The sequence below is a fragment of the Ambystoma mexicanum genome, chromosome 9 (genome assembly GCF_040938575.1).
Source record: "Ambystoma mexicanum isolate Mex_15411 chromosome 9, UKY_AmexF1_1, whole genome shotgun sequence".
Classification (NCBI taxonomy): Eukaryota; Metazoa; Chordata; class Amphibia; order Caudata; family Ambystomatidae; genus Ambystoma; species Ambystoma mexicanum.
This window is the reverse complement of record NC_090931.1, coordinates 440252379-440266334: the sequence shown is the minus strand read 5'-3', so window position 1 is coordinate 440266334 and position 13956 is coordinate 440252379. Positions and strand designations below refer to the sequence as shown.

The following is a 13956-nucleotide window of genomic DNA, read 5'->3' as shown; positions in this document are numbered from 1 at the left end:
CTTTTAAACATTTGATCAACTCCTTCACTGCTAAGGTCTCACCGTCCAGGTTGTTTAAGGACATGATGGTGTCAAGGTCAGCTCTGAGAATTTCACCCAACCTATTTACCAGTGCCACATCGTTTGCGGGATACACTGCCACATGGTCTCCGGATTCGTATCTGAAGAGAGCAAATGAAGGAAGATCATAAATTAGGTTAAATGGCATTCACACTTCAAGACTATGAGACACTGAACTATATTAAGTCTACCAAAACACTGACCGCACCAAACAAAAACCTGCGGCCTAAACAGCGACCCTAATGCATCCATCTAATGAGAAGTCATCAAACAAAGGTTGAGCTGTCACAGAGGAATATGAAATCTTTCCTTTATGGTTGTCATGAAACTGCATTTTATACTGCACTTTGAATTTCCTGAAAAAATAGGTTGAGGTCTAAAACAATTGAAATAAGTTTTCTTTTATCGTTTGGATTCCTCTATCATTTGAGAAACATGGTCATATCTATTGCTCTACACCTCTAGAATCATAGTCGCAATTGGGCTTGCATATGACAAATATGTCAAGAGGCTTGAATTGCTGATTTATACTGGTCCCAAAACAAATGATTAATGGAAGCCAGAGGTCTTATTGAGAAATACATCAAATGCATTTTCGAATGAATAAAATATTAGAGGCTCAAGCTACTCTAAACAGAAAAAGGCATTTTGTAGAGTACAAGAAACAAATTATTGAAAATAAGGCTTCTCAAATCACCATTCACATACTCTATTATCACCCCCTTAGTCAGACCTCCTAGAACTACGTGTGTCATAAATTAAATGCAGCCTAGGATCACAGTTATGTAACATCAACTGATAAGTAATACCTGATCTTGGAACCTGCGATATCCAGCTCCAGGTGCATCAGATGTCGCTCGCCCCCCTCATTTAGTTTACGGTTCACAGTGACGAGGGCCAAGAAAGGGTTTTTGGCATCAAAAGGTCTGCAAGGAAGATAAAAACGAAGATTTACAACGGTTTCCTTGTAACCCCAGAAAGGAGCCACAGGCATGACCTTTACGAAGAGTGGAGGTCCATGTATTGTGACAACTTGCATGTTTGTAGATGTTGAGTGTCAACAGACCAGTAAGAGTTGTAATAAAGCTAGACTGTGAAATCTAGCCACCCGGGACTTCCAAGTACTGTGAATGCCCTGTCAACCAAGCAATCATGCCATTTTAATTGACTTCACATGCTAAATAATAAATCAAATTATCCACAATAAATTGATAAGTCTCTCCCTTGCTCCTCTGTCTCTCAGCTGCTAAACAACACTTCCTGTGTGATGATTTGCACACCAAGACCGGTCTTGGTCATAAGCAGCAAGCGGTTTGAGACTTATTTGGCCCGCATTTAACAACGCATCAGACAACTGAAAGGGGGCAAAGAGGGAGGATTGCTTCGTAAGCAAGACAAAAAGGTACAGCAAACAGGTGGCTAATAAAACGCTCTTCCTTTCAAGATCATTTACAGATATTTGGATTAACCTGTAGTTGAGACTTATGTTGTCCTGAAAGCTTCCAAATAAATATGTGGGACCCTCTTTAAAGCCAACATCCTTTTAACATCACTTGCTGTTTACTTTGCTTTCAATACAATCCTACATTTTGGTAAAGTTGTCAAACAAGCTTAAAATAAAAACATATTGCAGGATGAGGACATATTGATAGAGCTCACCTTTAATTTTCATCTCTTAGTACCAGGGTCTTCAAATTGTGGCTCTTCAGATGTAGGTGACTATGACTCCCATCATCCTCAACCATTGAATAAGCTGGCTAAAGCTGATAGGAGTTGTAGTCCAAAACATCTGGATATCCAAAGGTTGTCTTAGGATACATTGAAGGGTGCAAATATATTATGGAATCAGATAGTGTTGAATACCACAAAGTCTGATCAGTTTAACTATAGCCTTTACATAATGTACATTTTGAATCCCAGATGCTCAATTGTTTAAGTTAATTTACACAGGGACAGTTAAGCTATACTGTTAATTAAAATGTCTATTCAAATATAAGAAATTTACCAAATGTTGCCACTTTAATAAAATATTAATAATCACCCAATATTAGACATACAACATACTTCGGCCAATGTGCGGATGAAACAGCTAGCTAAACCACAATAAAGGTGGATACTACCAATAGGGTTCCTGCTTCCATCGCATGCAAGAGTGCCTCTCAAATCCATTCCTACAACAGAAGCCTCTTACTATGCCACATTTTGTAATCCAATTTGAAGTCATTAGTTCAGTGGATTGTTGTGTATTGTATGTTGGGTTTTATAAAGAGCATATGTACGCCCAAAGGCATCTTCGCACCAGAGAGAAGCTGAAAGCAGAACTGCACAACAAGGACACTACCCAACATGAATTAACTAAAATTAAACAGATAGGCATTAAGTTGCTTCCTAAAGGTCAACTAGTTACCTTCAGGTCTCAGGGAAATGGGAGAAACAGTCCACTAGTACACCGTTATCTCTTTTAAAAGCTAGTGACACAGACTTTCCCAACAGATTGCCTTCCAAGGTTCAGGTAAGGCCGGTAGAGTTGAAGTTTGTGGGCCAGGAAAGGTAAGCGCAGCATGTACAAAATGTTATGAACTAGATACATAGCTCCGAGGATAGGACAAATCTTTACTTGAAGTCCGTGAAGAAATAGTAATCCAGGGGAGGTAACAGCCAGGCTGCAGTATTCAAAAAGAATTGTGAGTCAACATAATAATTTGGCGGAAGGTACCAAGTAAAGGCTGATATTAAAATAAAGCCATGAGGAGATGAAACCACTCGTATCCATTACTGGATAGTGTTAGGAGATTCCTCAGACATTTTATGTGGAACGGATATGCTTTAGGAAGTGATCTGACCTGTTTCTTTAGTGTACGTTCAGAGTAAAAAATGACTCTTAGACATCTGATATCATCAAATGGCTTGGGGCATAATCCAAAAGAGACAAGCCGGAATGAGGAGTCCCAAGGATTCAGGAAGGCATAGACCAACAATATAGTTATACTGGGGTTTACATTTAAGTAGTTCAGGTCCATCCCGTTCTTAATGTACAATCTTTCACTCGAGGTTGTGTTTATCACCAGTAAACTTCGTCATAGTCAGAAGCATCTAGCCGTGCCACATTTTCTATTCCAACTTGGAGGAAATATTTCATGACATGTATCTGTAACAGAGAGGTACTGTCAAGAGACCAATTACAATGGGCAAGAAGAGGGATGTGTGTCAGGAACTGGAATTGACTGTCAAGACATCAAGAAGCAAATTCGATTTATGCAGCCAGACTGTCATTACGAGAGGGTATGCGCCTCAAGGTGAGGAGACATTCATGAAAGGGGGTTGGAGAGGTTCCAGAGTTCATGGGTAGGATGCAAAAATGCCAACCTTACCCTGAGTGCCGAGCAGGAATCTGAAAAACATACTAAGATGGGTTCTGAAAAAAGAACAAGTGGAAGAGTATGGACAGAAACTGCACTGTAAGCCTAAGAAAACCGTTTGACACTATTTATGGGTGGACTGGGAGCTTGAGCAGTTTTCAAAATGTGGTCCCAAGGGCCTGTTGGAGACTGTGGTCCCTGCTAATGACGAAGAGTGGCCGTTTCCAGAGAGAACCTGGAGTAGGCAAGGTATACTGGGACAAACATAATGCACTGAAAGACAAACTTGCTCTTAATGACAAAGTAGGAATACATTGAAATATTTTTTCAGTCCCCTTTTCTGGTCATTCACGCAGTATCTTTCTGCAACAGTGAAAAGGAGGAACAACTTGTCCTTTACAAATTGTGCAGAACTTTCAAACATGTTAATTATAGCGCAGTGCAAGTGTCCTTGTCATTGAACAGATCATTACTATTTACCATTTTTATGTTACCGTAACTTGCAAGAATAGAAACACATGAGCTGCTTCATTAAGAGGGATAGTATTGCTTTGCTGTTTCTGTTGCTTTGCTGTTTCTGGCTAATTCTCACACACACACACACAACAAATGAGTCCAGTTTCGGTCTATTCCTGGATTTCAAAGAATATATTCTCCCGGTTGATTCACTCATCATATTGCAGAGGTCTCGTCTTATTATAAACTCATATTACTGACATGGACAACATTTAAATGACTTCAGAAAAATAAGTGGAAATAAATGTGACTCCCTCCTCAACCCATTAGGCCTGGAGAGCAGCTTGGGGGCAACACACTCACCTTGTTAGCAAGAGAAGGCCATGCAACATGGGTTCAAATGGAATGACCTAATCTGACCGTTTACATTTGGTCGTTGGTTAATTTTGACCTAATTATAGGTCTTACTTTTGACCGTTTTACTTTTTGACCTTAGTACTTGAACATGAGGAGTGGGGGTTGCAGGGGTGTCCCATGCTCCTCATGTTCTGGTATCTTCGGCCTCACGTGTTGCGGGGGTGTCCCTGCATCTTTAACCATGGAGGTGGGGACCAAAAACTTCGACCCCCGGTTTTTTCAATTAACGGGCAAAACGGGGGCCCGAGCAGTTTTACTGAGGCAGTCTGCCCACGAACAAAACGTTTGCAGGCAGATCATATGCCTCCGTTCAAAACCTGGCCTGACGTCTAGAAGCTGGAGGAATCTGGCATCAAGCACAATATAAAATATCAGTAAGAATAATCCTGGCGGGAAACTACTTTGATGCCCTACTCTTAGATAAACACATGCTGTAGGTGGAATACATTGTTCGCTCTGAAGACTGTACTATGCTCTCTTCTAGGATGTTTTTGTAGGTATTCATTGTCCACACATTGTGATTTCTGCACAGCAGAATCCACATAACTGTCAGAAATGATTAATCCAAAGGGTCTTTGTATATCATTTGCAAGTAGCTGGATGCAAGATCTATTTTAATTGAAATGATAACCAATGAAAGACTGCCCACATGCTATATTTTTTATAAAATGACAAGAGATAAATAACTACACTAACAGGTAGGTAAGCTTTACAAAATAAAATTTGAAACACTATCATGTGAATAGCACGATTTCCATAGTTTCAGCAAAAGGTCTTTGTTTACAGGCAAGTGAAAGGATTTTCCTCCTATTTCGGGCAGTAAACAGTTTTCAGAGATGGCAAAGGCAACCAATTGTTGCAGTTTTAGGCAGGCTTAAACTAAGAGTCCTTTTCGCGAAGAATTGTCTGGAGTGGTTTCTGGGGTTCTTGTGGAGTTTAGGCCACATAAGACCTTTGGTGTGGAAGAGTGGACCCGCAGATGAGGATCTAGCTGAAGACTCAGCAGCACCGGAGAGTGAGGGGAGCAATACCCTGAACACAAGAAGCCTGAAGCAGGTGGTTTTCAGAAGCAGGTACTGTGCACATATGGCAACCAGTGAAGATTCTAGCAATGGCAAGTGCATGTGGGACTCCATAAGTCTTTAGAGGAACCACTATTAAAGATTCACTCAGGAGCTTCAAGGAGACCGGGCCTTCAAGCAGTATAGTTGATTCAGTTATCCCCACCAGTTCGGGGCGAGTAAGCACCATGGTCTGTGCCTTCTGGTAGTCTGGAGAGTTAGAGCTTTGCCGTTGGGATTGGGCGGCGGCACATCTAAAAGGTTCTAGTGGAGCGCTTCAGACCTTCCTCATGGCAGCCGGCCTTGCATAAAGACAGGTTCGGGGTACCAGCAGAACAGGAGAGGGTAAGGGGGTCTGCTTTTATCACCTTCAAGAGGCAGGGAGTGACCGGAGCACCCAACCAGACATTGCGCAACATCCAGAGAGATCCAGCCCCCCCCCCCCCCTGAGGCATTAGGTACAACTGCATTCAGGCTGGCTGCAGCTCCAGGTCCTGAGATACAGGCACCCTCACTCCCTGACCAAATACGGTTACTCCCCCACATATACGCAGAATTACAAGACACAGATAGTCATGCAACCCCTTCAGGTCTTCAAAGCAAAAGAGTGCATCAAAAGGGATCCAGCTAGGTAACATGGTTTCCATTAGGTGGGAGCTATATTACACAAAGAAATGGCTATCACCAGCATAGCCAAGTGACTAACTGAGATAGGGGTACCATCTTTAGGACACAAGGGGTAGCTTGAGGTATCCCTTCCCTTGAGGTCTTAAGGGTGCTTAAGTCACAGGACCAAACACGGAGCAACTCATTCAGCCTGGCTTTGAATTAAGCCACGCTGAGAGGAAAATTACAGTCAGAAAACTACAATGGGCTACCAAATGAGGCATAAAGTGGCCTTTCGACACACACATTCTCAAAGTTGGCTTGAGTGACAAAGTCTCCTGTATTTGGGAATGGAACAATCATAGGGGCACTCAGCACATCCTCCCAAGGGCCTTCAGGGATACCCAAGGCCCTGGGGAAGACAACAGAAAACATTAGTATGGAGGGAGCTAGAAGATCCCTCCAGCCAGACTCAAAAAGCCAACAATGGAAACACTCTCTTCCTCGTTAAGTCTGGGTTTAGAGCAAGGAATGGCATGGAGTAGGTGTGGTTGGACCTGAAATCAAACAGGTCTAGGATTGTAGATGAAGGCAGTACAGCACTTCTACTGCTACTGGAACTCTGCAGCTTTCGACCTGGTCGACCACTCCCTTCTAGGGAGGAGGTTGGTCGATGTGGTCGTTTTCTCGGATAGCACAGCGACCTGGATTAGGTCCTTTTTAGGCTCCAGGCCATTTAAGAGTAGCAGTGGCAGACTTCTAGGCTGCTACATTAAAATTGGAATGTGGAGCATCATGCTCATCTCCCTCATTATTTAACATCTATATGAAGCCACTTTTTCGATTTGCTGGACAGTGTCTGCATATCATACACCAACTACGTCGACGACTCACAAATACTGCTTAAGCTTGCAGGAGATTATGATGTTGATCTACAGGCAATCAATACGATCTACTCCCTGATACAAGCCTGGATGGCTCACAACTCGATGGCTCTCAATGATGGAAAAACAGAGCTGCTTATTGTCGGCACTAGTCCTTGGTTTAGAAGATTAGACCCAAGTTATTCACACGTTCCTATTGTTGGCTGTTCCAGCCAAGTTGCCCCTTATGTAAGGATGCTGGGAGTCGACTTCGATTCCCAGCTAACCATGTCAATTCTGTCAGTTCTTCGTGCAGGTATATCAGACTGCTGAAGCAAAAAAGACCTTACCTCATGTTGGAAAATAGAGCTTTACTAGTGACTGCTCAAATAAAGTAAAGACTAGATTATTCTAACAGTTTGTTGGTTGGCACAATGAAAGGTAATCTAAAGAAACTACAAACCGCTCCAAAATCTGCTTTTAGAGCTGTTTAGGGCTGAACCAAAGAGATCATATAACTTCTAAACAGCACTTCCTTCACTGGCTACCCATGCAGTACCGAATTGAAGACAAAATACTCACATTAACACAAATCCGTTTTTGGCCCAGCTCCCCAATATTTAAATGATATCCTTCATAAAACAATTTCTAACAGAATTCTACAATCAAATTGCAGTACTTTTCTTAACCACCCTCACTTCAATAAATTTGTAGGTACAAGTTTTGAAGTTTGGGCACCTAAATCTTGGAACAGTCTACCTTTATACCATTAGCTTTGAGGGACCCGTCTTGCCCATTGAGGTTTAAAAATGATCTAAATCCTTGGTATTTGATAAAGCAATAGGCTAAGGGCTATTTCTCCCCTTTTTCCATTCCTGGCGGTCTTGCAGCGCTCCGAGGACTCCAGGTTTGTGCGCTTTATAAAAATTGGCCTAAATAAGTGGTGTTGCAGTGTTTGACACCAACCGTGACAGGTTATGAAACATTTTATCCTTCAACAATCGCACCGAAAGGAACAGGGAAGTTACTGAGACTCATGCGGTCTCAAAGTCACACTTCATAACTAAAGGGAAAGCAATCATAAAGGGAAAGCAAACATGAGCATGTCTCCCACGCAAAGGAGTAAACAAGCAGTGCTTTGCTGGCCTACTAGTGCAGCAGTGGAATACAAAGTTGCGCTCAACAATGCAAGCAAAGGGATGGACAAGTATATTCGTTCATCGCATGGGTTATAAAATAAAATGGCACTGTTGCCTTATTCATTCGAACGTCACATGGATTACAATGTTGCAATTCCACTAAGAATATTCTACATAAAGAAAACTGTTTCCTTTGCTTACCAAAGGTCTCCCTGGCTGATGAATCCACTCATTCGGGGAAAAAGAGGGACACAGATGAAAGCGGGAGATAGTGAAGGAGAGAAGACCTGTAACTCCAAGGCCATTGTAAAGTTCAAAATGGTGGCAGGCCCAGCGCTTTCCTACCCATCCATTATGACCCCATACACATATCTTGGAGAAGCCCAGACCTCACAGCCCAGGTGCAGCCAGTACCCAAATGCACTAATGAAGCGGAGGGGGGAACGGCCTTCAAAAAGCAACCAGCACAGTCAGTCGCAGGGAAAGCTTGAAGGAGAATAGCAGACACGAGTCATGGAGAACCAGAGGGAGAAGAACCAGCTAGTGGTCACAAGGAAGAAGGAGTGGCTGGAGAGTGGTGAGGCGAGAGACGCGAGAGAGAGAAGGAACAGACTGTGGTATTAGATAAGGGGATCAACAGTAACATGAAGCTAAAGGGAGGTCCTAGCGTATTGGAGACAGGGCGAGAGATTGTGTGAGAGGTGCATCATCTTGGAGAAAAGAAAGGGTTACCACCTGGAAAGAGGAGGAATCTAACACTGTACAGAAGAGGGAGATTAACGGGAAAGATATTGTAGTAGATATTGTGGAGTTGGAGGAGGAATAATTGAACAGTTAAGAGAGGAAGGAGGCAAAACTGGTAAGAGTGTAAGGAGGGAGACACCATCTGGGATAGGAGAATTGTGTTTGAGGAGATTTGCAGGGATTGGAAGGAGACAAGAGTACCTAAGGAAGAGGAGGTGGGTTACCATCAGAAGCAAGAGCTAAGTGGACAGAAGGAACAATAATCCTATCAAAGGAGTCTCAGACCTGGAGGCAAGGGAAGATTATAGTAGTAAGGGATACCATCGGAGGGATGAGGAGGGAGAAGGTGAAACCATCTCTCATGGATAGGGAGTTTCCGACGGACAATTTTGGTCCAGGAGAAATTGTAGCGGTCGGAGGTGGTTTCACACAGCGCGGTTAAGTCGGGTAGCATGGTGGACTGCTTAGGGCTAGTTAGGACAGAAAAGGACCCAGAAGAGAAACTCATGAGGAGAAGGGGGAAGATAAAAGTAGATCCACGCTTTTATTCTGTACTTCACCATGGCACAGCAGACTAATTCTTAGGCACCAAGCATGGGCCCAGCCTAGCAGGAAGCACTGACATAAAGCTCACTGCTCTACCGATGGGAAACCCAAGGCGAAGGCCCCGCTGGAAGCGGTCCGAAGGGCCCTGGGCAAACCTTTTTGTACGAGAACCATGGGTATGCAGCACAGGGAAGCCCACTACCCAAAAAGTCAGGAGGAGGACAAAATGCCCCCCTCTCTCTTAAAGACCTTGAAGTTGTAAAGAGACTTCTCAGACACTGCTTCCTTTGGGATATGGGAACATTTTTAATTCTTATTTGCACGAGTCAATTGACTGTTGGAATAGAACCTTGGAACACTGAATATGCAAGTGTCACACCCCCATAGAGGAAGAGGGGGCGTCCCTGTTCATTTGGACACATGTTTGAAAACCCATCTGGCTCACTCTCACATATACCCTGAAATAGGTAACTACCATCCGGACAACTTTGTTGTTGAGATTTGCCACCGTCGTTTAAGAAACACCCTTGGAAACGCACTTTGGTTATGGTGACAGGCAGGCGCTCTGCTGACCGGTCATAGTGGGAACACCGATTTGTATCAGGTTGAAAAACTGTTGTGCCTGTATAAGAGGGATTACTGGCATTATGATCAAACCTCTTTCAGGAGTACTAGGAAAAGTATAGGCATGTAAGTGTATCCAGTGGTGTCTGACTATTCTAACAAAAGCATCCTCGACAGGCTGCTTTTGTGAAAACCTGCTTGCAAAATATTTTTTGCAATTTCGAAAATGGCGTCTTGAAATGGCACCTCATCTAAAAGAAGTCATCTGCCAACTGTTTTTAACTGGAGATTGCAACCTAAACCATTGGTAAACTGGTGTTCCGAAGGAAGATATTGAGACCCTGACAGCATCTTCCTCTAAACTGCCTACTACCACAGTCCCTGGGACACTTTGGATATAAGCACACTGGACTTTGTAAATTCTTGCTTGATGATGTAGTACACCATTGTAGGGTTATCCACCCAAACCAGTGCTGCCTTGTTTGTTACAATATTTTTAGCCAAACAGGCAAGTAAGAATGTGCTATTCCCAAGACACAAGCAAAATACTCCTTTAATTAAATGTTTATAAGAAGGTTTATAAGAATACAAGCAGTCTTTGTTAACCAGGTGCAGTAAAACCGCAAGCCAATAAATTCCATTAAGAATAACGAGTGTCCCCGGTGGAAACAGAAAACACGGCACACATATTAAACTTGGCTAAAATCCCAATAAATAGGAGCAAATTCCATTTCATTCACGGGCCTCTAACACGTGACTTAAAATTGGAGAACACGGGCTATTCATTAGGAGGCAGCATGAGATAGGACATCTGCAAGACTCCCTAAAAGTACACACAGACATAAGCCGCCCTGCAGGGTCAAGTACACAGGGATTCCCTGTCTCATGGCCTGAGAATGAGGGATGGTTTATTATTTAAATAACAAAGACAGTCCCCATGGGCCTCTTTCCCCCTATATCCTGTCTGGCTCATATCTTGATGACCCGCCAAGTGTCCAAGGTTGGTTAGTGTAAGGAACTCATGGTGGTAACAGTTAAGGCAGACAGAAGTAATCACAGTTCAAGGGTGTTTATTAAACTGTATGCAGTTTGGAAAAACGCCCAATCTAAATCTAAGATGGGAACAAGAGGCGACCATCAAATGAAAATAAGGCAGTTCTAGTGACGCTGTGTCAAATAAAAAGGGCCTATACTAAGAAACCTATTGCCAAACCTTACAATTAATACAAAAAGGCTGTGGGATAGTTTTCCGGAAAAGAAAGAAGTGTTCACAAATAATATGTCAGGATATGGTAGCCTGGGTCTTCTTTCCCCACGTTTTGAGCAAGGGTTAAGGTGGGAATGTAGAGAAGGTCCTAGACCTCTGCCCCCCAAACTGAATGGAGGTGACATGCCAGGCTGATCAATGGTTTCAGTATTATGAAAATCTGAATTATAGTGGTTTTTGAAGACAAAGGGTGCATGCAGCATGACATATTTTTCGGGGTCAGAATGCCCCAGGAAGTAAAGAGTGTCTCAGGTAATACACGCAGATCATAAATATGTAAAAATGTAGTCTAGGAACTGGATAGAAAAAGAGTTATGTACAAAAGTAGTTTGTTCTGCCATTTGGTAGAGGGGCCGAACATCTAGACGAGGACAGATTCTAAGATGGATGCCGAAAACAAAATGGTGTCAAAACCCTTATTCATGCAGAATATGAGTAATTCTTTGGCAGCAGTTCATCAGCAGTTCATTGTCAGTTCACTGTCGATAAGTATGTCTGGCAGGGTATATTTAGAAATGTTGGCCGAGAAACCAGACAGTGATTGATAGCAAAACAGATAAATGTCTGGCAAAACTACCAATTAGGCAGAACAGTTGCTCAGTTGGCTAAAAATAAGATGATGAACTCATGCAGTATATGCCTGCCAAGTGAAATTGGCAGGTCCCGGGAAACCGATAAGGGCTGCTTCTTGGCAGGCATTTGAGAATTTATAATGACGCCCGGCTGAATCTCACGCAAGTTTATCAGATCATGGGTCAGTCAAATAATACTTGCCAACATAAGTTAATTTGCCTTGTGAGTGACGTTTGAGCCAGCCAATCACAGACAAGTAAGGGTTTGCTATTGGCTAAAGGGATCAATCAGATGTATTGTGAAATTGTATGAAATGTTACATCATTTTTAAAGGTGTTAAAAGGCAAATTATTTTGTAGCTCAGTGCTGCTGCTTCTGGTGTCTTTGAATTTGTATTAAAGATGGCTTTGAACCAAGTGCCCGGGCATCGTTTTCCAACTCTGTCCTTGTCTGGTCTCCAGTGCCCGAATCCACAGATGTCAAAGGTCCTGGAGTTCCAGGGTCCTCCTGTTCAGGATCTTGGAGCCCCGTACGAGATGACAGTTCCACTCACAGCTATCAGAGTCGTCGATGGCCAAGTCTCGTTTCTCTTGAAAGTCTCTTGCCTTCGAGGGCCGGACGTATTCAAATAACAAAACAAAAGTTCCTTCAACAAATGAAAGATCATTAGGAGGTTGGTCTCACGCCCAGGTCTCCCTCTCCTGGGTGCAGACCATTCACAAATTGCCATTATCAAAATAACAGTTCCTTCTCTCAATGGACTTTGGGTGATGGCTTCACCTCTGGATCTCCCTTGTTCGGGCTCGGACCCTTCAAAAACAATTCCTATCAGTATCAAGTCCTTCAGTGGTTTTGTCTCCTGCTTCCGAGGGCCTGATAGGTTTTCAAATAAGAAACACAAAGTTCTGTTCTACGTGTTTCTCTTGAGTGATGGCTTCACCACTGAGTCCTCCTCTTCCGGGTGCAAGACCACCCCCCCACCCCCTTTGCTTTCAGCCTCCCACCACCGGGTTCACTATGGATTTTCTCTGGGTGATGGATTCACCCCTGGGTCCCTCTCTTCCGGGCGCTGACCCTTCTCTTACTTTCAGCCTCCCTCTTCTGGGTTTACTATGGATCTTCGTTCACAAATTTCAATGTCTTTTTGAACAGTTCCAGTGGACATCCCTTGGCCGATTTCACTCTTGCCAAAACACTGTTTGAGACTTTAGACTTGCCCCCTTCTTGTCAGCATCCATCTTCCAAGTTCACTCTTGCCAACTTTACATTCACATTCACTTTCAATGGTTGTGGCATTCACTTCCCTTGCTTTCTCATAGCTCTTAGGTCAAAGGCTTTCGACTATATTAGTATTTTGCTTGACCTCCTGTATGACCACTTTGACCTAACTTGGCAGCTCCCCTATGGCCTTCTGGTATCCGTAGTTTCACTCAGAAGGGGATCGAACAGAGTCTCTCGAGTTAGCACCCACGTGGTGCTGGTTCCCTCTGCAGCTGATCTCCCCTTAACACTTTTACAGTTCTTTGAACTTGGGTGAACTTGCCACTTTGCGACTTTCATTCACCTCAGCCTGGCTGTGATCTCCCCCCCGACTCACCGGCTGTGATGAACCGCTCGACTTTCCTCATAACTGGAGTCAAGGCCGGTACCACGGCAGCAGGAGTCTTCCTCGCTCTTGTTTATCAGCGTCGACACGCTCTGAACCTTTGTGTAACGCTCACCTGATTCCCATGGAAGGCGCTGGTCTTGGCAGGAAGGTGTCTGTGACTCGAAAAGTGATGTGCAGGACTCGATTGGCTTCTGGGGTCGAACCTCTTCGCACAGTGTGTCGAACTCGAAGGGTGAGGTTTCTGCAGGTGAAAGAATATGGGGGTTAACTGTCTGGGTTGTTGAATGTCCCTCTCTCTCTGTCTCTCTCTTCCTAGCTTTTCCGTAGAGCCCCCAGGTAAACGTGCTCACCTTAGATAGGTGAATGCTGGACTCTCCATCTGCGTCTGGTGCAGGGTGCCATTGCGAGTTCCTTCACTGGTGAACCATAGGCCTCTTGAATTCAGAGGATGGTTACCGTCGTTATCTGCACGAGCGGTGAGTTTCTGGACACCTTTAGTCTTTATAGTCTTTTGGTGCGTGGCACATTAATATTGAATAAGACTCTGTATAATGCTTCCCTTTTGTCTTGCAGGACTCTTGAGATGGAAGATGGAGTGAAGCGCCTGGAAATTGGTAAGTAAAGCAAGCGCTCTAATTGTCTCTTTCTTTGCAGCTTAATTCGTGCTGAAGTGACGCCGGAGTATTCGCAGG

At 43.6% G+C, this 13956-nt stretch overlaps 1 protein-coding gene across 4 annotated transcripts in view; it reads right to left on the bottom strand.

Moving 5' to 3' along the window:
- POR (cytochrome p450 oxidoreductase) overlaps positions 1-13956 on the bottom strand; it is a 964880-nt gene that overhangs the window by 222874 nt on the left and 728050 nt on the right. For all 4 annotated transcript variants that reach the window (XM_069614934.1, XM_069614935.1, XM_069614933.1 and 1 more), the window contains 2 exons: positions 870-986; positions 43-161 (listed from right to left, as the gene is read on the bottom strand). In XM_069614934.1, the coding sequence (XP_069471035.1) occupies positions 43-161; positions 870-986 (236 nt within the window). The remainder of the gene's footprint in view (positions 1-42; positions 162-869; positions 987-13956) is intronic.